The 26,008-nt window shown below is 42.4% G+C and overlaps 1 protein-coding gene across 16 annotated transcripts in view; it reads left to right on the top strand.

Moving 5' to 3' along the window:
• LMO7 (LIM domain 7) overlaps positions 1-26,008 on the top strand; it is a 139,322-nt gene that overhangs the window by 77,749 nt on the left and 35,565 nt on the right. For 6 of the 16 annotated variants that reach the window (XM_074564043.1, XM_074564035.1, XM_074564026.1 and 3 more), the window contains exons 5-10: positions 11,342-11,372; positions 11,784-11,897; positions 12,596-12,794; positions 13,923-14,175; positions 18,811-18,840; positions 24,888-25,005. In XM_074564043.1, the coding sequence (XP_074420144.1) occupies positions 11,342-11,372; positions 11,784-11,897; positions 12,596-12,794; positions 13,923-14,175; positions 18,811-18,840; positions 24,888-25,005 (745 nt within the window). Of the gene's footprint in view, positions 1-5,110; positions 5,237-10,637; positions 10,678-11,341; positions 11,373-11,783; positions 11,898-12,595; positions 12,795-13,922; positions 14,176-14,642; positions 14,943-15,296; positions 15,588-15,853; positions 16,055-16,554; positions 17,272-18,810; positions 18,841-24,887; positions 25,006-26,008 lie in introns of those variants that run through there. The other 10 variants (XM_074563923.1, XM_074563945.1, XM_074563940.1 and 7 more) reach the window with 6 other exon arrangements.

The raw sequence follows: 26,008 nt of genomic DNA, 5'->3' as shown, positions 1-26,008 counted from the left end.
CAGTCTTAATTGGGGGATGATAAGATCTTGGCTTTTCACTGAATTGTAAAACAGTGAATATAGTGACGGCACTGTTGTTGGGATTTCTGAATCAAATAGGGCTAAAAACTTGAGAGAAAAGGGCTGCTTCCATAGACACTCCCAATGTACCAGGTCTGGATTTAGCATTCGCTAATGCAGTGTGCGTACTGTCCCTTGTGAAGCTGAGCCTGGTACCAATCTGGTGCCATTGACATACTTTGCAGTTTAACCATTAGTTTGATTTAACCTTTGCAATGATTAAATGCAATAATGATCGCCATTCACGGGTGTTTCAAGACACCCTTAGCCTTCAGAAGCTGTGCATTCCTCGATGAGAGTCTCCAGGTTTCTGTTAACCTTATGTGGGTCAAAAAGACTGCCTGGTCTTTGTGTAGAAATGATGAGGATCGTTGGGGAAAGGATTTACAGAATAGCCTCTTCCAGAGCCCAAGTGTTACTTTTGTGTTATCCTGGCTCTGCAGTTTGATTGACTTCTGGAAAGGATAGTTTACAACCACCATGTGTGTTTTAAGGAGCCTATTTCTCCAGTGCTTCATCTGGCTAGGCAGTTGGTGAAATTCTGCAGATGACTAACTGTAGTTTCCAAGAGTTGGTGCATATAGTATCTTCTTTCTCAGGAGAAGGAAGATTCCTAATTTAGCATTTACTCATGCACTCATTAAAGATGTTGGGAATATTGCCATGGCCTCACTTGGAGCAGAATCGGATCGTTTTGTTCCACTCCCTGCCTACCACCAGACTTAGTTGTAATAGCTTGTTGGAACGTTTTGGTGGTGTCTTAATTGGTGTATTAAGCTTTCTTTTCCCTCAGTCATCAGTTTTGTGGTACAAATTACATACTTCATGAGTATCAGTGAAAGAGGGGTGTGAGATCATCTATAGTTCCCTGGCTGGGATTGTTTTCCCATATCATTAATTTTGTTCAAGTTTTTATTCTCAGACTCCTCTAACTTTACAGCAGAAACTCTCAAGTGACTAATAGCACATTTGGTTTCAGTAGGTTGGGATGCTCAGAATTGATGTAAATTCTCCAACTTCAGAGGTATATGGTCAGACTAGCTTAACTCCCCCCCCCAACCCCCCTCCCCCTTTTTGCCTCCCACACAGACTTTCTAACATTCTGGCAAAGCAAGTATTTGGACTTTTACCCATTCTCTCACTTTGGAGTAAAAAAGCATTCGTTTTTCCAACATTAAAAACTTGGCCAGAAAACCTGGCCCAAAAAGCTTAATGTTTTGAGCAAATGTTTAAAAATATCCTCTGACTTGGCTGCTCTAAGTAGCCTTAAAGCACTGTTGTCCACTGAGGGGGACAAATTTTTTCTCCCCCAAAAAAGCTAATACTCATCCAGTAGTATTGATAGCAACAAATTGAAGTTAGTCATTTCACATGTTACCGAAATTAATCTGAAGCCATAAGGGACTTGGATAAGAATAGTTGCATCTTTAAGGAGCTCTCTTACGTGTGGATGTTGCAGGAGCTGAGGATGGGAGGTGAGAGCTGTAGCAAACGTGGTGAATAATACCAGTTTATCTTAGATCTTGTCTGTTCGCAAAACAAAAGGGCACGTTTTTCCTAAGAGTAGTACACTTTGTGAATTGTACTTGATTTTTGTATCTTTGTTTTTGTTTTAAATTGTGCTGCTGTTTCATGCCACGTCTTCTGGGAGAGATGGTTCACGGGAATACATCCTCTTTCATTCTTTTCTGATAAGGGTGAATACATTAACATTTGACTCTGCATTAATTGAAGCGCTCTTTCCTGGCTCTACATATGCCTTCACAAATGAAGGCAGATCAAGAAAGCATAGGAAATAATTAAGTTCAGTTGTATCTGCTTACCTCACTTCTTTTGGGCATATATGCATCAACCTAAGTTCATAGAGAACTGACTTCAGTAGAGGGAAGTCAGGGTCAATCTGTGTTTCATACTTTTGTGCTCTGTGTGATGAGTGATGATGTTGTGCTCTGTGTTGCTAGGGTAACCCGAAGAAACACAGAGAAAACAGGGCAAAATTTCAAAAAGGAAGCATTAAAATTTCTTCAGTGGTTCTTATTTGCTTGTGAAATATTTTGCCAAAATATTACTGAGAAAACCCAGTAGTCCTTTAAAGTTTTTATTCCAAATGTAGAGACTAAACTAAATGATGCACTCCTGCAGTAGTGATTTATTTCTACTTAAGAACAAATTCCAATATCACTTTAACTTGCTTCCAAGATCATTATCATGGAATAAATTGCACTTACCTTGTACCTCCGTTCTGTCATCTTTGCTCTGCCCATCTCTATAAATAAATCTAAATTCTTTCCAAAATCTTAGCTCTATGACACTTTCCCCAAAACTGTGCTTTTAGTAATCCCCCTTTAAACTGCTAAAGCATTTGTTCTTTAATAATATGACAAAGGTTGAGAATTAAACGAGGGGCTGGATAGACGCTGCCCCAGTTCTCTCTTCTCCTGTACAATAGTTTGGCCAGCACTACATTGGAATTGCTCTGGGGGAAAAAACGAGCTATCAGAAATCTGTGCAAGTGACTCCCAAGTGCTGCATATTCCAGGTACCCCCAAAATGGAGGGGGTCTGTCTCCTCTCAGGAGGATCTTTCCACCCTCATGCGTACACCTGACATTATGGGTCTTGGCTCCTCTGCAGAGATAGCGACTGGAGTAGGCTGAAGCCTGGATTACCTCCCTCTTATGGGCCATGGATGGGGCATCTGTAGTTTCTGCTGTTAGCTCTTAGGGACTCACCTCTGTGCTGAATTGTTTCCTGTGTATGCGTTATAACAACAGCACCCGAGCAGGTACCTATTTGGACTGGTGAAACTCAATGTTAGCACAGGCGTGAACATAGCAATGCCTGGTATAAGTTACTGTCAGTCATCTTCTTTCTTTATCAGCGGATATGTTTGTTGCCAAATATCCGGTATAAATTACGCAGTATAAACATCAGTTGTTTTTTTAAAATCTTTTTTTTGCACACCATGAGAAATTAAATAAACCTCCTGAAGTCGCCATTGACTGTATAAGCTGTGGTAAACTGTTTTGCTTATACATAAGGCACTTGTACATCACCACCTGTTAGCCTGACACAAAAATAACAAAGAATTACAATTACCAAATCTTTCTCTGGGCATGGACCAAGGGAGGAGATTGAATGCAGGCGGGTGAGGTTTTTTTTTTTCCTCCTCTCTGATTATAGAGGCTATAAAAATATCTCTGTCTCTCCGAGCAAGTGAAGTTGTATAACCTGCCAAATCCTGGCTCTTCCCAAGGGACCACCTCTGAATGCTTTATCCAAAATGAACGATTGTATTAATCCTGGGGGTCGAGGGTAAGAGAGTGCACGCAGGCAGTTGCTATGGAGTAGTTGGTAGATGGAAAATGTTTTACCCTACCTTACCTTGCAGTAACTTGTTTATCCATACCCGGAGTTGGTGTAGAGGTGTCTGAACGATACTTCAGAGGGAATAGATGAGTCAGTATTGAGGGCTATTCTACAAAATTACCTCTGGTATCTGTGTGTGGGGAGAAGGGATGTTGAAATACTTTGGTTAGATGTAAGAGTGGGAGTAAAAAGGACAACGATTTTGGAAAGATTTAATTTAATAATGGCGAAGAGGCATCAGGCAATAGAGAAAGTGGATTTCAGTATTGTCTTGAAAAAATGCTAACACTGAGTTGCCATGGTTGCTGCAGCTTAGCTGAAGCAAATAATGTACTTTATACAGAAGAATATTCTTGTAAAATGCTGTTGTACTAATTCCATGCTAATTACCAGCTGCACCTTCGTGTGTTTTTGTATATATTTCTAAAAACTTACAGGATCACACTTAATTGCCTGTTTTGATACTTATTTTTCAGAGTGACCCCCAGATATACCAGCTGTTCCTTTTGGAAAGAATGCTAGCACAAGTGTGTGTTCCCCATATGGATTTCTCTTCAAATTAATTACAAAATTTACACAAGATGGTCTAGTTTGGTGGAGGGGTAATGAAGGGAAAGGATCTTCAAAACTGAATGCAAGAGAAGTTAACGTAGATGACGATCAACAGGATAAGCTCAAGTTGGTTGATTTTTGGGAGGGGGAAGTGTAAAATCTCAATACTTATAGAAAGAGCAAGGAAGAAAAAAAGGTAGAAGTGGTAATAATTACTTGTTTGGGTTTTGTTGGTTGGTTGGTTTGTTTGTTTGTTTTTAATTTTTACTTTACAGGTATACCTTCTGCCCTACACTATCCTAAAAATTAGTTTTCTCTTTGGAAGAACGTGTAGATTAGACTGAGATATGAGGAAGCTGGCAGAGGTTGGACCACCCAGGGAGGGGTCGGAAAAGAGCGTGAGGAAATGGAGAATTTGAGTGTCCGGTGACTTACCGGGGCTGATGCACATTTCTAGAAGTGCCTGGTTTTGTTTTGATAAGGGATTTAAGAATAGCGTGGAAGCATAATGGGTGAGATCAGCAGGGAAGCGCCATGTTCAAGAGGCAGTATGAAAGGATGGTCTCTGAGGCTTGGACGGAGACGCGTTCCCACGGCGGGTGTTGGCCAGCTGCGTTCCCTCTCCGCCTTTCCCCTCTTGGGCATCTCCTCTCCACCCCTCAGCCCCTTCGTTAGTAGGCGAGGCCGAGTGGTGGGGACAGCCTGCTTGGTCATCATGGCCCACAGAGCTCCTTGCTGGTGGTTTTGTAGGGGTATGGAGAAATTCTTTCTGCATAATTTTATACCTGACTCTCTGTGCTGTAACGGTGTAAGTGGCACCGCGTCTGGTGGATGTGTTGCTATGGAAAACACATGTGCTTTTTATAGTCAAATAGAAAGGTGCGTTTCCAAAAGCTGTTATTGAACGGTGCGGCCATAACCTAACTGTTTTATTTCCATTCGTCTCGGCAGCGAACTGTGACTGTCAGGGTTGAATATCGGTTCGCTAAGAATCCGAGTGCTGGAGGAACGTCCTCATGTTTCTGTACCCATGCGGCAGCCCCGTCTTTCACTGGAGCCTTTCTATTCTCAGCAGCACGTGGGAATTCGGTGAGATCCGATAACGGCAATATTAATAGCAGTTGAGTAGGTGGCCAAAGAGGTTGAAATTTAGCACAAGCTTGCTACTAGTTGGACAGCCAGCGTTCGTCTCCTGCGGAGCATACTTTGGCGGGGGTGGAGAATCCTTCAAACTCTCTGACATCCTCCTCAGAAGCGTAAGTGAAGCTGGTGGGTGTCGGGCTATAGCACCTGGAGCTCGGCGAGGAGCTCGGGGGCAGGCTTGTTCTGCAGCCTGCTGATCTGCTCCGGCTACCAGGTCAGGGCATGGCTCTTCCAAGTCCTTCAAAGGGCATCTGGGAGGTGGAACTGCTACCTTGGTGGATGGAAGTTCAAAGGGAGAGCACTGATACTTCTTTTTAAACAGAAATCTGTTCAAGTCCTGTGTTCGTGACATCTGTAATGCAGAGGAAGGCATGGAAAACAGATAGCTTTGGCAGCTGTTGGGATTTCTGGTGTATTCGTCACCAAGGGAAGGGTTTGGCACTGGGCAGGGTGCATTTGTCACTGGCACATTCCTTTCTATCAGTGGGAGTGTCTCTGTCACTTCTTTCTCCCCGTAAATGGATTCGGATTTGTCTTATCTCTTTGGATATGACCACGTGGTCTCTTCTAGGCAGATAACTCTCATTTAGGGGAGGGGGATTTTCTCTCATCTAGCTTCTTTTTTTTTCTTTTTTTTTTAAATTGTAGATTGATATCTATACTGTAAATATGTTTCTATAGAAGAAACAGACCACACTTGTCAGCCATGCTTTCTGGATGAGATGCTGTAAATTAATCTTCCAGAATTTTCCTCTGACTTCTTGATATCTTGGATTTGGTCTTGAGCTCCATGTTGATGTTATCGCTGGAAAATAACTAAGCAGAGTGTCAAAGCAGATTTGACATAATGAATTGATAGTTTCTGAAACTTAATATATATTAGGATGTGGGGGAACCAAAACATTTAATGTGTTAGGAAAAAAAAATCCAAACTATAGGGTATATTTCTTAAAAGTCTTGAAATAAGCCAATCTAAACATAGCAACTTTAAAATGCACTACTCTTTTGTGAGGAGTCACTGGAGAAGTGTATATGTACATGTGAGCATTGCCAATGGATGTATTTTATAATTGATAAAGTCTAGTTTATGATTTCTTGAAGCACTATGCTACTGCTAGCTACTGTAAGATACATGCATATGTTTTTTATTTTTAAAGTACCTCAAACTTCATTAAAATAATACAAGCAAGCATTTCTCACTCCTGGGAGTGAAGCATCAGTAGATGAAGGGGAAGCGCAGAGCACCTCTGGCTGGAGTTTTATCCCCCGGGGACTCTTATGGTACCTGGCATGTGGAGCAGGGTCCTCCTCCTCCGAGCCCCCTGCCCGCTCCCCTGCGGCAACACGTTGCCTCTGCCGCGGTGCTGACACAGTCGCTTGTACGAGCATGCTATAGGACAGACGAGCGAGTTAATTTGCGGGTTGAAAAATGCAGATCAGGAAAAACCGAAACAAAGCGACAGGCAGAGCCCTCTGGTCCTGATGCAGAACGTGGAACCGCAGCGTGATTCAGAGCCGTGTTGGCATAACCACGGGGGCAGCAAACAGGAGCGGCTGGAAGGGAAAGGGAGACCAGGAAATCCTTAAACTAGAGCTGCTGCCAGAGCCTTTGTATTGTCGGGCTAGGGCCTTGGTGACTGATTTTGCTATTTAGCCTTGAGCAAACAGCAGAGCCAAGACTAAATTCCTTGAGCTGCAACTCAGCCCGCTGATCGGCCGTGTCACTTTGCTTTATTCTTGTAGAGTGGTCCTCATTAGAGAAACATCCGTCGGTCTGTGCTGGCTGGGTGTAAGTGATGTCTGTGAATATGCGTTGGATTCAAACGTAACGGCGGTATTTGGTCTCTAAGTGTGTCACCTACTAGCAAGTGAGAGCTATTTCTGTCCCATTTGTATTTTTTTCTGTTTGCTAAAGGATTGACGTAGGTGAGATGACTTACACAGAAGGTAGTATTTCTCCACGGATGGTTATTTCACATCTTTTTGCATCAGTGTTCAGTCTGGAATTCATAATTATCATAATAACTCCACATATTGTTATCTCGTGGCCTTTAGACTTCCATGCCATGTTTAGATATTATCCAGGATGATAATGACAATCTTGAAGTTGTACATAAGCTGTTATTGAAACCACTGCCAACAATTAAAGTTCATGCTTTGTGAACGGAAGTTGTACTTTTAAAACTCTGACGATTTTGTGTTGGGGTTTGATCCTGGGGTTAGATTAGGTAACACAGAGGATCAGAGTTGCCTTTCTTTTAAGCTTAGAATGAATGCTAAAATGCTGAGACTGCAGCAACAGCAGATGAAGTATTTGAAATAAAATTCTTTCTGCAAGATGTTAACCACTCTCCTTAGCAGCTTCCTTTGTTTACTTCAGACATCTTTAGAGAAGTTGCATTGTTAGTGAAAGGAGATATAAAAACTTCTGGGAAAACTGAAATGACACCAAGTGGTTTGGTAAGCGGTGTTGCATCGTCATTTGGACAGGAACCCCCTTCTTTGAGCAGACTGTTTTTAAGGTGCAGCCTTGGCTGCGCCCTCCTGAGCACAGCAGCAGCCTGCTCATAACTTTCAGCATAATGGAATTCATTTATTCAAGCCAGAAATTAGGTTACACAGAATAGTATTTTCATAAAGAATACAGTCTGCATCAACTGGGCTCTGTGCTGATTTTGGATGAAAACATCAAAAAGCAGACTTATTTCACAGTTGCCCAGTGTAGGATTGGTGTTTATTTGCATTGATGAAGATACTTCACCAAGTGGGTTACCCCTTCAATTCCTAAAATAGCTTTCGGAGGACAAATGTCTCTACAAGCGATGCTGTGTGTACGCTTCAATTCTATACACTTATGTTCAAATTAAGGTTATAATTGTCCAGGAGTGTTTAAAAAGCTTAAAGGCTACATTGCTGAAGGTCTTGCACTCCCTCTTCTAACTGATTTCTTCAAATACAGTGTGGGAAACCCAGTGTTTCAGCCCTGTATGTTTAGAGCCAGATTGAAGAAGGGGAGCGGAGGCGGGAGCAGGAGCTCACTGTTGGGTGGCAACAGGGTGTCAGAGAAGGTAGGATCGTGCCTCCTCTCACAACAGTGAAGAACTTGCTACGCTTGAGGCTGGTGCCTGCCTCTTGTCCCCTGCTATGAACTGTAGTTGTTCAGAGCTATACACAAGACCCCAGTTGAATTCTTTGCATAGTACTGCATAGTATTTACGTTTTGATAACGCTTTATGAAGCTGAACTTCTGTTTAATGTAATTATTTCATTTTGTGTTTTCATTTTTTGCAGCAAGTTAATCTTGCCTTTTTTTTTTTTTATTTTATTTTGATGCTCACAGGAGAAAGACATTCCTCTTAAAAGCTCTTCAGTTTGTATTGCACTACTATCCAATAGATATTTGCCCAGCTATTCTAAATGCAATACACTGGGCAATGGCTTGTGTATGTAAGGTCAGCTGTGCATTTTTGAGCTTGGACAGGTTGTGCTTATAAAAGGCTCTTATTTCACTTGGCAAACGATAACAAGTGAATCCAAACTGCATCTTCTACAAGTTGCATGCGTCAGAGGAGAAGAAACCGTGAAGTTTGCAGGTGACAAATTACTTTTAAGGCCTTCCAGTAAGATAACAGCATTGCTTCTTTATTCAGGATTTTGTTTTGGCAAAAAATCATCCAGAATCCTCCTTATTTGCCTTACTTCAGGACCATCAAAGAATTAATATATGCCTATATAAATGAGGAACTGATTGCTCTAGATCAGCAGGGATTTTCTTTTTTTTTTTTTTTTTTTTTCTTCTTCTTTTCTTCTGGTCAGACTACATCTATTATCAAGCATGGCTTAAAAGTTTAAAGACCAATAGGTGTAGTTAAGAGAAAGAGAGTAGCAGTACAAGTGAAGAAACCTTGCTCACAAAGAGTAAGCAACTTGTCCGTTTGCTTCCGTTGTTAGCTGAGCAAACATGCGAATGGAGCACGGTCTGTTGTTCGAGTGTGTGAAGTATTTCCCTGCCTGCATTTTGGGTCTCAACTATGCTCGTTAGTTTACATGAATGTCTTAAGTTTTGTGTTGTTTATAGCCCTAGTACACAGGACTCGTGTATTTATGGTTATTCAAGTGTAGAAAATACGTTAAAATACAAAACCAACGGAATGTTCCTCCTGTTGCAAATGATTGACCTAAGTGATCCCATAGAACTCAGGGAAAGCAGAAGTGAACACCATCATGTTCAGTGATGTGGCTTTGCTCTACGTGAGTGTTGGCAACCTCTTGGTTACAGGCTCCAGTGGACTAAAGGCAGCGTTTTTCACTGCTTGCTAGACTGCTGAAGTTTGGAAGCAAAATTTAAGGCATCCTTAGCAAGGGGATGCCTGGCCTCTGCTTGTATAATTGCCAATAACGGAAGAAATTCTGCCCTAATGAAAGGCTGTTAGACCTTGAAGCTGAAGAATGTAAACCTTTAAAGTGCTGTCTGTCAGATGCGGGAAGCATAATGCTGAAACACACCACTACAAGAATAACTTTCCATTTTGTGCTTGGGAAAGCAACCTGTCTCTAGTCAGCACATTAGGTCATGGCCGAGGTGTGTCCTGCAGCATGGACATTGGAAAAGAAATCCATGTAGTGAAGAAAAGGAAAACTTTTTCAAAAATAGCCTCCATTGAAAAAAGAACAACAATGTGTTTCAGAAGGGTTGGGTTTTTTTGGGTTTTTTTTTGGTTTGTTTTTTTTTTTTAAAAAAAGTGTAAATATGTCACATTAAAGGAGAAGGGTTCCTCCTTATCCTTGAGCAAGAGGTCAGTGACTACAAAGCCAGTGGCATCTCTGGCATGTGATATCAAGGAAGCTGCAAGTGGGGATTGCACAGGCTGGATCCATCTCAGGACTTTGTGTTCTTGGCAGCCTGATTTCTTTATGGTGTGGGGGACGGGCAAGGCAATTACAGCCACACCGAGTGGGAACAGGAGCTCTCAAACTAGAAGGAAAGAGAAGGAGGAACTGTCTGTGTTCCTGCCAGTTGTCACATTGCTTTGAATATTGTATTTCCGTGAAGAGTGTCTTCTACCTTGACCAGGCCCTGTCATCATTTTGCGACCTCATAACTGTCCCCTGAATGGTTTATTTTCCCTGCAACCTGTGACTAACTTGCTCCTAGGTGGCCAGAAACAGGATAGGTGCCCTGATACATCATTGGCCTGACTGGTTACAGGGCTCTGTGTAGGTCTTTCTGCCACCTTATGTTAATTCATGGCATTTTTTGTTTGAACCCTTTCACTGTGCTGTGTGTGAAGCTTGCCGCCGAGCCACCCCAAACCAACGCCGTCTGGGGCAGGTGAAAAGTTATTTTAAGTGTATTTAAGCCATCTGCCCTTCCATAACTGGGAGTGTTGTGCAGCTGCTGTCTGCAGTCCAGCTGTGGATATCTACACCTGAGGACTGAGTCCGTGGTACTCCACCTGTGGGAGGCTCCCATCTGAATAGTGTCGTCTCCGTGTTCTTAAAAGAGCAGGAGGAGAAGAGGACCACTGGGAGTGTGCGCTGGTGCCCTTCCGAGGTGTGACACAAACTGGCTACATATTTTTTTGAAAAAAGTTTACTAGTGTTAACTATTGCATATTTATGTACTTTTTTTTTTTTCCTTTTACATAAAAGCAAACCAAACTCCTCCTTCCAGCCCTAATATATCTCTATCCGGCTGTCCCAATTTCAGTTGCTCATTTTTTTTGGCCTGAAAAATTCTCTCTAGGCTGAAGCATTCTCGGTGTCCAAGGCAAATATTTTAGAAAACATAATACAATCAGGGAAAAAGTAACAATTGAATCTGTTTTCATATGGAACTGAAGGTCTTCCTGGATAATAGAGACTATATTTCCCAAAGCCGTTAGCTTGTTTTCCACTTTTATTTTGTTGACAACTGAAAATCTTATCTAATTAAAAAAGCCTAGAGCCTTTCTGAGTACCTCTTAAATCAGAAACTGTAACAGATCAGCTGGTTTCTCGCTTTATGTGTAACGACTGAAATAGTATGGAGTTAGGCCTATGAATTCAAAGAGAATCGCTTTTTATTTCTTTTGGAGCAGTCATAGCTGCGTATTTTATACTGGCCTCTAATTGGGCTTGAAACCTTTTAAGTCTTGAATAATGATTAAATTTTAAATCAGATATTTTAAAACTGTTTTGTTTTTGTTTTGTTTTTCTCCCTCCCTGCCCTGCTTCAGACCGGAGGAGACTAACAGAAGAGTGAAAAATGTAAGGCACACTTACTTGAATGCTTTCTGAAATTATTTCACACTAATTCTCATTAAGTATTTCTAAAACACTTCTGTTTATGGCACTATCATGTTTACCTTATTCTTCAGCTGTTCATTTATCTGACGCAAATTAGTGCCATCTTGTAATGATCTCTATGCAGCTTACTTCCCCAAATAAGTGTAATAATTAGAAACAGTACTTATATCTGCTTACTTGAGATACATAAGCTGCATCGTAATGCTCTTTAATTGGTTTTGATGGAGATCATACTGTAAACGAGACTTTACAATTCATTGTGGAAAAGATGTCTAACAGCATGCTGAGATTCTTTTATACTGGTACATGGTATGAGCAGAAAGTAATTAAGTTTGTATTTGCGGGGTTTGTTTTGTTTTGCTTTGTTTTTAGGTTTTGATTACATTATACTGGCTTGGGAGAAAAGCTCAAAGTAACCCTCATTATAATGGTCCATACCTCAATCTTAAAGCATTTGAGAAGTTATTAGGACAAGCGTTGACTAAGGTAAGGAATCAAAAAAGAATAGTAAACAAATAGCCTGAATTTTAAAGTTTGCTATACATTGCCGCATCAACTCCATACAATCTCTTGGGGGTTAAATTTTATTCTTAGTTTGGAGAATATAGTCATTTGTTTTGTTTGTTTTGCTTGCTATCAAAGTCCACGTGAAAGGAATGATTTTTAGCTTACACTGATTCTTCTGCTACCCATATATGATTTGGAATCCACCCACTTTTATTGATGCGGTACGTTGTGAAAAGCCTTGTCTTGATTCCCTTTGGCTAAAATAAGAGAAATTTAAGACCTTGTGTTGAATCATAGAATCATAGAATGGTTGGAAGGGACCTTTCAGATCATCCAGTCTAACCATCAACCTAACTCCGACAAAAACCATCGCTAAACCACATCTCTAAGCACTACGTCTACCTGTCTTTTAAATACCTGAAGGGGTGGTGCCTCAACCCCTTCCCTGGGCAGCCTATTCCAATGCTTAACAACCCTTTCAGTGTAAAAATTTTTTTCCTCATATCCAATCTCCTATCCAAGCTTTTGTCTGTGTCGTTTTTAGGGGTTTGCAGTAGTCTTTGCTAAAGTCCATTTGTGCACTCAAAATGCATTTTAAAAATTTTTGAGCGAAAACCTGCGACTAGCACTTGCACCTTTGATTATTGCAAAAGACCTTTCAAAACTTACTTTCATAGGCGCTGGAAGAGTCCAGTTACCTGAACAGAAGTGGCAGGGATAGTGGGTACGGTGATATTTGGTACGTTGACCGGGGAGAGCCCTTTTCATCTTCAGCTACCCATAAAAGAGACGATTCCTTCGATAGCTTGGACTCTCTTGGTTCAAGATCCTCCACAAGCTTTTCGTCAGATATAACCTTGAAAGGTGGCAGTGAAGGTATGTTTTTTCCTCTTTTAAATCTTTTGTTGACATATGTCTTACGAGTGTGAGAGAAGACAATGTATGGACCTAGTACTTCGGGAAAGGCAGCTCTAGTTTTGCAACTTCTGCAGTTGCATTTTGCTTAAGCAAATATTGACCTTTAACAGTTGGTGGAAACAATGCTCAGAAATTTTCATAGGAAGGGTTGCTGGGACTCTTGTTCTCACAGCCGTGTTACAGTGTGTGTATGTGCGGGGTATTTTCTCGTAGTTCAGGAAGGGAAATTGCTAGAATTCACATCCTGATGGGTTCACCTAAAATTCAACAGTTGCAGAAGGCTCTTGGCTTGTTCCTAGTGTGGATATGTCAAAGCTCTATGCCTTCACTCCATTTGTGAATGTTCAATATTCAATAGGGTTTTTCCCACCTAGGTTAAAAACTGAAGAGTGGTTGATATTTTTGATAGTTTGTCATGGAAAGAAAGGTAACAAGAACAAAGGTTGTGAAATTGGATGCCTACAGCTGTACCCTAACCTGTGTTTGTCTCACAGTTTTAAAATGCAATGCTAACTTATAGACTAACTCAGAGTTACAAAAATAGCGAACTTTTGGGTTTCGCACCATGAGAATAACAAAATCATTGAGCCAAGGCCACATGGTGCATTTCTGATCTGAGCAAAGCAGCATGTAGCCATGCTACATATGTGATGTACCCTCAGCTTCTACTAGGTGTTAATCTGGTGAGATGAGCACGTTGCTATACTGTTTGCTGGTAACTTAGCTTTGTTAGTAAATTCAAGTGGCAAGTATGTTTTTTAATTAAAACCTTCTGTGCCATTTTATGTCTTCAATCTAGAGGTTAGCTCTTTGTTTCCTGCAGGGTGCAGTGATAGTGAAAGAATGGAACAAATGTAGCAGGGGTGTGCAAACCAAACTTGGCTTCACAGACCTTATCGCAACTTCACAGCAAACTTCTAAAAATACCTCTAGTACTGTCCTGTCTGTAGCTCAGAACGTTTGCAGCCAAAACATCTTGAATATGGAGAGAAATTGATTGTAGATGACTTTGGTGCAAGTTCTAGCTAGAAGCTTGTGTCTAGATGGTAATGTTTGTGCCTTTCTTTTTCTCCCCTTTCTTCTAAGGTTGTGACAGTGACACAGACCCGGAACTGCCTTTCAAAATGCATGACTCCCATAAAGATGACAGGTCTTACCGTAGGATTTCTGTGATTGAACCGAAACCTACCGCTGACTTCAATCGTTTCTTACCCAACAAAAACAAGCAGACGGCATATGTGCCGGCACCCTTAAGGAAGAAGAGGACAGAGAAGAATGAGGACAACAGGAGGAGCTGGGCAAGTCCCGTCTTCACTGAGTCAGATGGAGCATTTTCAAGGTACTGGTGTGCGGTCTTAGTAAGCCAGATTTTGATTTAGGACTTCTTCAAATAAATTATTTCTTTATTAGTTAAAGTTAAGCTGCTGTTGCTGCAATACAAAGTAAAGTATTTGGGTTTCCATATTTTAACGGGAGGGATGTTTTGGTGTGGTTGTGTGGTTGGTTTTATGTTTTGCCTTTATTTTTTTTACTTAGGTCTACATAACTAGTTTTCTGGTGTTTGAGTAATGTTTTGAGGCTGATCAGACTCCAGACAAAGGGGATTTAAATGATCTTAAATGCACGTTCACGGGAGCTAGACCTACGGTTTTAGTTTCTCATTAAAGTCTTCCAAAATATGGTGATGAATTTTGGCTGTCCAGCTTCTTGGTGTGTACAGATGAGATTAGCAGGCAGTTCTTGGGTTTCATCATTGCCTCCGTGACTTCACTGTCTTCATTCTGTTCCTGTTTTGGTCAACCTCAGTGGACGTGAAAAGAATCCCGTAGCTTCCTGCCAAAATAGCAGAGCAGAGTGTGGGCTCACAAATCCAGCATCCCTCCAGATGATCTATGAGTATGACAGTGGCTCTGATTCAGAAGATGAAAGAAGGCTCCCCGACGTGGTCATGGATGACTTAGCAAAACGTAGATTTCTAGTCAAAAAGAGCCCTGTAAGCTCTGCTGCACCTGGACATCATTTCATGTTGCGCAATGACCCTCCTAAATCTTGCTCGCAAGAAAGTTATCCAGCTGGTCCACTAGCTGCCATGCTTGAACCACTGAGGTCAGAGATACTAATCCGAGATCCAGTAACTATTGTATTACCTAAATTGCAGTCCATAAATAACTCCATAAAGTTTAGTCTTCTAATCGGCATTTTAACACAGCTGATAAATTGTTATGCCTTTTCTGTCAAACTTTGTATTTCTGTCAGAGGCAATAGGTTGCTGATATAACCATTTAACTTTTTTTTTTTTTTTTAAATATATAATGTTATTTCTGGTGCTGCAGTGATGGAATTGAGAACTAATTTGCTTCATTCACGAGGTTGAACTCCTGAGCCAAAAAGCATGTCTTTTTGCATTCTTTCTGTCAAGTTGCTCCTAAAATATCTTAACTGATTGGGTATTTTGAACAGTAACCAGAGGAGGCAGAGGGAGTTGGATGCTAAAGAGGAAAACAAACCAAGAGTTAACATTCCTTCAGAATTATCTGGGTATTTTGATGAGGACGAGGAAGAAGAAATAGGCATCCCAAATATTGAAAAAGATGATCTCTATTTTCGCAAGCTAAGTTCTTCAGCGGCAAATACAGTGGTTGCTTTTGACAAATTTCTTCCTAAGTTTTGGACTCCAGAAGAAGAATTGCTATGGAAAAAAATCAGGAAATCCTCTTTCAAACCTTGGTATAAAGAGATTCAAGGGTTCAGGTGCGTTTTCATGCATGCCCCTGCTTCTCTCCTGTGTGCAAAACTTACAAATGAAGTGTAGTTGTATGACTTTATTTTTGTTTTTCATTTTTATTGACAGTATAGCAGCAGACTATGTTTTCTCTCTTTTTTTTTTTGAGAAAATAATTGAAATATTATTTCCATAACACTGTTGCACTGTTGCCACTGTGCATTTTACTCAATTAGTATACTTCGTATTTTTCTTTTTTTCTTTCCCTCTGCTCACTCTTTGTGCTGCCGCACAGTAGAAAGAAATCAGATTCCGATGAGGAGGAATTTGCTTACAAACAAAGCTCTGCCATTGTTGCTAATCAAGCAAGACCAAGTTTTGACTGGAACAGCAGTTACAGAAGGGATCAGAGCTACAAACCAACTGCTGAATTTGTGGGAAGCTCATTGTCACAGATTGCAGAAGGAAAAATCTTGGAGGCTTCTGATCAGCCCAGGTTGATACTGCTGCATGAGCTGTACTCTTGCTGCATCAAAAAGAAATGGCTGGATATGCAACAGCTAAATGAAATTAAACCACGTCTTGTGATGTCGCGCTTTTTTTTTTTTTGTTATTACTATTTTGTTGTTGGGGTTTTTTTTGTTTTGTTTTGGTGTTTGGTTTTTGTTTTTTTTTTTTTTTTTAAGATGTAGACGTAAGTTGCTGGTCTTCTGAAACATGTAAGTGCAAAAGCATAACGTGCTGCATAGGGTTACTGGCTTTATGTGTGAGCATGTAAGCGTGCTGTTTCTGAGGAGGTTAGTATGCCGTGATACCTTTATATTGGTTGACGTGTGCCGTGCTACGGTTAGTGGTGGTGAATGCCAAGCGGTGTAGTTGTACTGCTAGGGATACTGCAAATCTAAACCAAATGCGTATCGCAGTACGTTGTGATCTGCTTGTCTCTTGCTAGTTAATGATGTTTTTACTTCCCTCCTTTTGTTTTATATGCTTCAGTCAGTTTTCGTTACTTCAGGCCCTGCAAAAATACTCTGACTACTTGTCTTCTGAAACGAAGACCAAAATTGATCCTACTTCTGGCCCTAGGCTCATAAAATGTAGAAGGAATATTTCCTTTGAACCAGGATGCAAGCAAGGAGAGGCAGAAAATGGATATCTGTATCCAGATTTAGAAAACGACGATTTTTTTGTTCGGAAAACTGGGGCTTTCCATGTGAATCAAGTTGTTCTTCAGGACCCCCGGTATTTAAAAAAATTATCTGAGGAGGAACCTCCCCTAGAAGGTGAGATAATTCTGCAACCCAGAGAAGGCCAACCTGTGATTCCAGATTTGGAAAAGGATGACATGATTTTCCGTAAAATCATCTCTCAGAAAAAAGAGGTGCCTTTATCAGGCGCTCCAGACACGTATCACCCAGCACTTTTTCCTGATCCGTGGAGTCTTCCAGAGGAGATCCGGTCCAAATTTCTATGTTTACTTGAAAAAAACACGACAACGGAGGAAAGAAAGAGCAATGGCAGAGTGCTGTCACCGTCTTCCCGCCATAAGAAGGACGATATGCTGACGCGCAAGATTGAATCTTGGAAGGTGGGAAGCAACGTCCAGCCAGTAAATTTCATCCCAGGTCCCTGCAGTGAAGAAGACTGGAAGAAGTGGGAAGCGATCAGGGAGGCCAGCCAAGTTAGACACAAGAAACGGCAGATGGTGGAGAGGTCAGGTTGTGTCCCGCACGGATTGCGCTTGAGTGCAGTTGAACCCTTTCCATTCAGAAAAGCATCTACTTGTGCTGAACCATTCGTAGAGTGCCAAGCTGCTCTTTGTTCGTGGCGTCCTGGACAAGCTTTTTATTGCTTTGAATAAAAGCTCATGACTGCAATACCATATTTTCAACAAAAAAATTACAATGTTTTCTAGTTTTAGGCTGCTATTTTAGAGAAAACGTGTTCTCATTCCTTCAGTCTCCAAGTTCTGCATAAGTTTCCTTCCATGGTTGAACAGGAATAGTGTTTACTCAAAAGACTATGGAGGCTAGAAATATTTTCTTTTTTTTCCCCCAATATAATTTGTAAAAACATTTCTGCAACACATGAATGCTTTAATGACAAATTCTGGAAACAGGCATTCTGATTACTCTTGCTTGCACCTACGTTTGAAAATGCTTATAAACTGTCCTGCCATAGCTTTGAGATGATTAGGTGAGGTGAAAAAAAAAATGTTATAGTAGTGTTTTGCCCGCCCAAAGTCACGGTGCATGCAAGGTGTGTGTCCATGTAATATTAAATTCCACTGTGACGTATTTTATTCTGCCAGTATTTCCCCCCTGCTTTCATACAGTCCTGATTAATACTTTCCCCTAATCCTCTCCTGGTATACTCAAAATTTCTCTTCTCTGACTGAATACTGTTTTTAACTACTTCCTAGCTCTCCTTTTGGATTTTGTACTTACTGGGGGAGAGTGGGGTTTCGAATGTTTCCTTAGCTCTGAAAATACGGCATTGCAAGTTTCAGTTCTCCCAGCTGTGCATCATTACTTTGTGACTAAGACACTTCCATGTTCCAGTTGGTATTTTGATGTTGCTGCATTTAATTTTTAAGCTTAATACTGTTAACAGAGTGCGAGCTTCACTGAGGGAAATTTCTGAAGTGCTCGAAAATATTTCACATTTTAAGGATTCATTCAATAGAATAAAATACTCATATTCAAGAATACTAAAAATCCTCTGGAATCACACTGCATGAATTTGGTTCTCCATTTAATGTGCTAAACTTCTATGTGTGGCCTTTTATTCTTATCCACTCCAAGTATTACTTTCTTTTAGTATCAGAGATGGTTGAAGTAACAAGAAAAGAGCCTCTGTAAGCCAGGCTTCTTGTTCGGACTTGAGTTGCATTCATTCATTTTCATTTCTTGAAATGAGTATCTTCTGAGCTTCGTGCTGTTCAGCAGCGCTGGAGTAAGTGGTGCAGAATTAATACAAGGCTGTATTTGTGCAGTACTGCTAAATCGGAAGCATTGGAAACTTGCAGGCAGCCTTGTTCTGTCGGTTTTCTGCCCGACTTACACATCATGCAAGTCCTGATGTGTTTTCCGACTAGTCTCAGATCTCCGATGTGCTATTCCCTGCTGGCTGGTCCTCAAGCTTTCCGTTTCCCCGTCACTTAGTGCGAGTGTTGGCGTACTGGTGTTATTAATGTTGTTGTGAATATCAAGACACTGAATCTTTTCTTTTTTTTGGTTTCTGATTTCTCAGACTGTTTCAAAAGCTTTCTGATGAGCAAGGGTAAGTTTTATAAAAGCCTGAAAGATCATAACGCTGTTTTTGCCTCTTGTTTAAATTTTCGTGCATGCACAGTAGCTAAAAACTCGTGTGCTGAAAGCAACTTGTGCATGCTGCTTTGTTGTTCTGTGCTTGGGCAATTCACGTAACGAATGTAAGAGACTAAAAGCTATGCGTCTGGCAAAAGTTCTCTCTGGTGCCTAGGGTATCTGAGTTATGGTTATCAGGCGCTTTGAAGATCAGCTCTAATATTTTATTCCTGCTGAAGTGAAGTACTTGGTGTTCTGTATTTAAATTAGGCTTTAAAACATTCAGAAATGTAAAAGAAGATTAGTAAATATTTTATTTCGAAGGCTGTACAGCTAGAATCTGAAAATAATTAACGACATGGTATTTGTCACGGGATTGATGAATGTTCTGTGGTTATTTTATATACTACAGGTTATTGAATCCTCAGTGGTAAAATTATTGGTTAGTGCCATGTGAACTTAGGCATTGTTTACGATGTATTGTGATTCAAAGATAAATATTTTTTCACTTACTGTTTGATGGCATGTTAAGTATTTGGTTATGCACAGTGTTCTTTTTTTTTTTAAATGTACATTTATTTACTTACTCATTTTTACCCTGAGGCAAAACCTGGTAAATGACTAAGCACTTCCAGAAGAAGCAAGAAATGTTTCAGAAAAAGTTAGGTATTAGTGGAGGGAGACTGCGAAGGCTCAAGTCACTAGTTAGATTTTGAATTTAAGACTAGAATGGAAACTAACACCCTGTTCCTTGGTATGAATATACCCATACTTGGAGTATACTGTATTTGGGTCTAGATTTTCCATTTCCTGAGGACCATTCTGGAGTGTGAAAGGGAGATTGATCGGTGGAGCCACACCCTGCCATCCTTAGGGAAAAAGCAGCAGGAGGAGGCTCCACGAGAGGAAGAGGATCCCCTGCCCTCTTGTCACCAGGCAGAAGGAGGGGAACTAGGAGAGGACGGGGGGGAATGGAAGCAGGTACCTGATCGGGGCAGCAGGAGAGCCCCCTCCAGACCCGCCATGCCCCCCCAGGTGCCCGTACAGAACAGATAAGGGCTTGTGGAGATAGATGATGAGGGAACTAAGGATGCTGATAAAGCCCCATCCAGGGAGTCGCCAAAGCAGCCAGCTCCACGCATTAAGACTGCTTCTGTGACGAGCAGGAGGAGGGCAATAGTCACAGGGTGTTCCATTCTGAGGGGAACTGAGGGTCCCATGTGCAGGTCAGACCCTTCCCACAGGGAGGTCGGCTGCCTCCCTGGGGCCCGTGTTAAGGATATAACCAGGAAGCTCCCTGGCCTGATACGGCCCTCAGACTATTACCGTCCTTTGATCTTACAGGCAGACAGTGAGGAGCTGGAGAGCAGAAGTCTGAGGGCAATGAAGAAAGATTTCAGGGCCTTGGGACGGCTTGTCAAGGGTTCGGGAGCACAAATTGTGTTCTCCTCTGTCCCTCTAGTTTTGGGGACTGACGAATGGGTGAACAAGAAAATCGGACGGATCAACACCTGGCTCCGAAACTGGTGCTATGAGCAGGGCTTTGGATTCTGTGATCATAGTTTGATCTGCAGGACACCGGGCCTGCTCGCTAAGAATGGGAAAACCCTATCCCGAAAGGGGAAAAGGGTACTAGGTCAAGAGTTAGCAAGGCTCATGGACAGGGCTTTAAACTAGAATTGAAGGGGGAAGGGGATAAAACCAGGCCCACTAGTAATGAGCCCAGGGATAAAGGGCCAAGGATGGGGGTGAAATCGGTAGCCCAGCTCAAGTGCATCTACACGAATGCATGAAGCATGGGCAACAAACGGGATGAGCTGGAAGCCATTGTGCAGCAGGACAGCTATGATGTAGTTGCCATTACGGAAACGTGGTGGGATGACTGTCATGACCGGAATGCTGCGATGAATGGCTATAAGCTCTTCAGAAGGGATAGACAAGGAAGGAGAGGCGGGGGTGTCACTCTGTACATTAGGGAATGTTTTGCTTGTATAGAGCTAGATTCCAGTGATGATAAAGTCTAGTGTTTATGGGTAAAGTTGAAGGGGAAGGGAAATAAGGGAGATGTTGTTCTGGGAGTATGCTACAGACCACCCAACCAGGATGAGGAGACAGATGAAGTAGTCTATAAGTGGCTGGCTGAAGTCTTGCAATTGCCAGCCCTTGTTCTGGGTGGGGACTTCAACCTGCTGGGTATCTGCTGGAAATATAACACAGCAGAGAGCAGTCAGGCTAGGAGGTTCCTCGAGTGCATGGAAGATAACTTCCTGACGCAACTGGTAGGGGAGCCTACCAGGGGAGGTGCCTCGCTAGACCTACTGTTCACAAATAGAGAAGGACTAGTGGGAGATGTGGTGGTCGGAGGTCGTCTTGGGTTTAGTGATCATGAGATGGTCAAGTTTTCAATTCGTAGTGATGTAAGGAGCGGGGTTAGCAAAACCTCCACCTTGGACTTCCGGAGGGCGGACTTTGGCTTGTTCAGGACGCTGGTTGAGAGAGTCCCTTGGGAGATAGTCCTGAAGGGCAAAGGGGTCCAGGAAGGCTGGATGCTCTTCAAGAAGGAAATCTTAAAGGCCCGGGAGCAGGCTGTCCCCAAGTATCGCAAGTCTAAAGGGTGGGGAAAATGGCCAGTCTGGATGAATAAGGAACTTCACATGGGACTTAGGAATAAAAGGAGGGTTTACCACCTTTGGAAGAAGGGACAGGCAACTCAAGAGGAGTAGAGAGATCCTGTTAGGTTATACAGAGAGAAAATTAGGAAGGCAAAAGCCCAGCTGGAGCTCAACGTGGCCACTAACATTAAGGACAACAAAAAAAAGCTTTTATAAACACATCAACAAAAAGAGAGCCAGGGAGAATCTCCATCCCTTACTGGATGCTGGGGGGAAAGTTGCAACCAATGACGAGGAGAAGGCTGAGATACTTAATGCCTTCTTTGCCTCTGTCTTCAATAGTCAGACCAGCTATCCCCAGAGTGTTCAGCCTCCTGAGCTGGAAGATAAGGATGGAGAGCAGAACAACCCACCCATAATCCAGGAGGAAGTAGTCAATGATCTGCTTCTGCACTTAGACGTACATAAGTCTATGGGGCCGGATGGGTTTCACCCAAGAGTACTCGGGGAGCTGGCAGGAGAGCTCACCAAGCCTGTCTCCATCATTTATCAACAGTCTTGGTCAACAGGGGAGGTACCAGATGACTGGAGGGTGGCTAATGTGACGCCCATCTACAAGAAGGGTCGGAAGGAGGATCCGGGGAACTACAGGCCTGTCAGCCTGACCTCGGTACCAGGAAAGATCATGGAGAGGATCATCTTGAGTGAGATGAGACAAGGGATCAGGGCCAGCCAGCATAGGTTTAAGAACGGGAGGTCCTGCTTAACCAACCTGATCTCTGACCATGTGACCCGCCTTCTGGACACGGGGAAGGCTGTGGACGTTGTCTGTCTGGACTTTGGTAAGGCCTTTGACACCGTCCCCCACAGCATTCTCCTGGAGAAGCTGGTGAATCATGGCATAGACAAGTGTACTCTTCTCTGGGTTAAAAACTGGCTGGATGGCCATGCCCAGAGACTTGTGATTAATGGGGTGAAATCCTCTTGGTGGCCGGTCACCAGTGGTGTCCCTCAGGGCTCAGTTTTGGGGCCAGTTTTGTTTAATGTCTTTATCAATGATCTGGATGAGGGGATTGAGTGCACCATCAGTAAGTTTCCAGATGACACCAAACTAGGTGGGAGTGTTGATCTGCTTGAGGGTAGGAAGGCTCTACAGAGGGACCTGGACAGGCTGGATCGATGGGCCAAGGGCAACTGTTATGAGGTTTAATAAGGCCAAGTGCCGGGTCCTGCATTTCGGTCACAAGAACCCCAAGCAGCGCTACAGGCTTGGGGAAGAGTGGCTGGAAAGCTGCCCAGCAGAAAAGGACCTGGGGGTGCTGGTGGGCGGCCAGCTTAACATGAGCCAGCAGTGTGCCCAGGTGGCCAAGAAGGCCAACAGCATTCTGGCCTGTATGAGGAATAGCGTGGCCAGCAGGAGCAGGGAAGTGATCGTGCCTCTGTACTCGGCACTGGTGAGGCCTCACCTCGAGTGCTGTGTTCAGTTCTGGGCCCCTCTGTACAAGAGGGACATTGAGGTGCTGGAGCGTGTCCAGAGGAGAGCTACCAGGCTGGTGAGGGGTCTGGAGACCAGGTCATACGAGGAGAGGCTGAGGGAGCTGGGCATGTTTAGCTTGGAGAAGAGGAGGCTGAGGGGTGACCTCATTGCCCTCTACACCTACCTGAAAGGAGGTTGGAGAGAGGTGGGTGTTGGCCTCTTCTCCCAGGCGAGTAATGACAGGACCAGAGGAAATGGTCTGAAGTTGTGGCAGGGGAGGTTTAGATTAGATGTTAGGAGGAATTACTTTACTGGAAGAGTGGTCAGGCACTGGAACAGCCTGCCCAGGGAGGTGGCTGAGTCACCATCCCTAGAGGTGTTTAAGAAACGTCTAGATGTGGCACTTCAGGGCATGCTCTAGTGGCAGGGATTGTAGGTTGTTTGGTTGGACTCGATGATCTCAAAGGTCATTTCCAACCATGAAGATTCTATGATTCTATGATTTTGTTGCAGGCAGATACAGAAACTAGAGAGAAAGAAAAGGAAACCCTAGTCATGGAAGTTTTCTTGAACTCATCTGGAACAAGTTTGATACTTACATACGGTTTGGTTACCCAAAACCTTTTCTACATGTGATATAACTTAACCATTAAAAAATTAAGAAAAGAACTGTACAAGAAAAGAGTTTCTGCAATAGTGACCAGGAGAGTTTGCTAAATTGGGTGTTCTTCCCATTCAGAAAAGAGACAAGCAAACAGGTAGAATGAGTTAAGGCCCTAGCCTGTATTTCTAGAGGCCAAAGTCTTATGTTACTAACGAAAGCGAGTTGGGCCTCTTGGGAGGAAGTGAGAGAGTCTGGTTTGTTAGTTCAGAGCTTTCTTGGTATGTGACAGATTAGGGCAAGGCCCCGTGCTGAGTCAGTTTTGGTTTCAACCTGATTTTCCGTCATATCAGAGTGTCCCACTTTCAAGCCCTGTTAGAACTTGGTTACGCCCCTCCGTCATTTAGATTTTGTTTGGATAAACGCAAGAAAAAGTATTTTTGAACAAATAAAAATAAACCCCAGAATTCTTTTATATTACAGCTTTGAACCTTATGATGAAACACCTGTGTTTTGCTTGGTATTGCAGAGGCTTGCGGTCAACTCTGAGCAGGAGTCTTGTCCTATACCTAAATTAAAAGTCCTGCTATGTTTATCACTGCAGTGTGAAAGAATAAAGGAGAAAATAGCATGGCGGGGGCAGGGGGGAGAAGCATGAAAGGTGAGCTTTGAGGAATTTAGATTAAAGGGAACTAACGAGTAGGAGTTCAGGGGAGAAACCTGTAACCCTGTTGACGAAATTAGTGAGAAGATGGCTCTGTTAGCCATCCTGACTTGGATGCAAAGCATCAGAGAGGCTTTGGAAGGAGTATCGTGGGCTAGTCGGGCCTTGTGACATGCACGACTTCTATTATTTAGAAATGGGCATCCATAACTGACTTGATTTTATGATTAGCCTAAGGAAGGAAAGAATGGGAGGTGATTCTGGGGCTGTTACTGGAGAGAAGAAGCGGAAGGATGGGAATTTAGACTCGAGGAGGAGGGACACCTTTTAGGTCAAAGAAAGGAACAAGGTCAGTGAAGAGAGTAAAAGAAGTAGCAGTCAGGTACGAGGACCTCAACGTGAATGATCAGCGTGGAGCTGCTACAGAGCTGCTTGTTCCCTTAACCTCATTTTTACTTGCTCCAATGTGCAACTACTGACTTGAGCGCCGGCACTAGAGCATGTCCCAGCCTTGCTCGTTCAGCTGCCCGTGTGTTTCCTGCTCTATTCAAAATAACATTCAAGAGCACTCAGTTGTACTAATATAAATCTCTTTCGCGTGCGAAGGCTTCACACGCGTAAACGATGGCTAAGATGTGATAAAGCCGAGTACTCTTTTTCTTTCTAGGAGTAAATCTTTGAACGATGTCAGCGCAGAGGAGCTGCAGTCATTGCGCAAAATCCGTTACGAAGAGCTACAAAAGATAAAAGAACAGTTACAAGAACAAGATCTGAAGTGGCAAGAAGTAAGCACTCCTTTTTCACCCCTCCTCGTGTGTCCTGCTGAAGGGCTCAGTGCCGCCTGCCTTCAGTGTCCCTCAAAACCGGGCTTTGGCATGTGTGCAGCCATTTATGGGGCTGACTTCTAAAATGATCCATCTCATGCAACTACTAGTGGCTTTGGGGATGTCTGTTTAATGCAGAACTGAAATTATTTTAAATATCACCATAAGTATCTGATTAATGCTTCAGGATAAGGCTTGTATGTATTGTAATATATTGTATATATTGTAATAAAGCCTTCGGGCTTGATTTCTGTGGATATAAAGAAAAGTTAGGGCGTAGTTTCATGTGTTATCTGAAATTTGTGAATACTTTTTTTTTTTTTTGAGAATGTCTGAGTATTTGATCCTTTGGGAGAAGGGAGGGAAATATTATTTTCTTGGTCAAATTCTTGAGGCTCCAATCCCCTCATCCAGCTTGTAAACTGATGTGGTAGCTTTGCACAGCATCATAAGGGTGTCTGAAGACCTTTTCTTTTTTATTAAAAACTCTGCTTGACAATGATTACCAACAGGAAGCTGAAATTAAGAACAGAGCTCCAAGCAAGAAGTTCATAGTTGTTTGTTTAATGCATCTCGGCCGTCTCAGTTCTAATCTTCAGTATTTATCTTAAATCAGCTCTGGTATTTCATGGAGAATATTGCCAGTTCACATTGTGGTTTTACAGAACTGAAGAAAATATAGAAGTATATGTTTTCAATTTAGAATTTAACGCATGTTTATTCTCAAGCTAATGTATCAGTCTAACATAGTAGCGATTTGGAAAAAAAATAATAAAATCCCAAACACCAAAGTCCGCAACAAAGAAATATGGATGACATTTGCATTAGTTTTCAACTATGCGTCATTGGGTGTATTCTAGAATAAAATTGAAAAGGTAAGGGGGGGGAGAGGGGCAAAACAGGTATTTTTTTCCACTTGTAGTCCAGTAATTACAATTGTTAACTTTAACAGGCAGTGAGCCTG

This window comes from Larus michahellis, chromosome 1 (assembly GCF_964199755.1).
Source record: "Larus michahellis chromosome 1, bLarMic1.1, whole genome shotgun sequence".
In the NCBI taxonomy this organism is placed as follows: domain Eukaryota; kingdom Metazoa; phylum Chordata; class Aves; order Charadriiformes; family Laridae; genus Larus; species Larus michahellis.
Note: the sequence above shows the minus strand (reverse complement) of the source record. Positions and strands in the feature narration are given on the sequence as shown.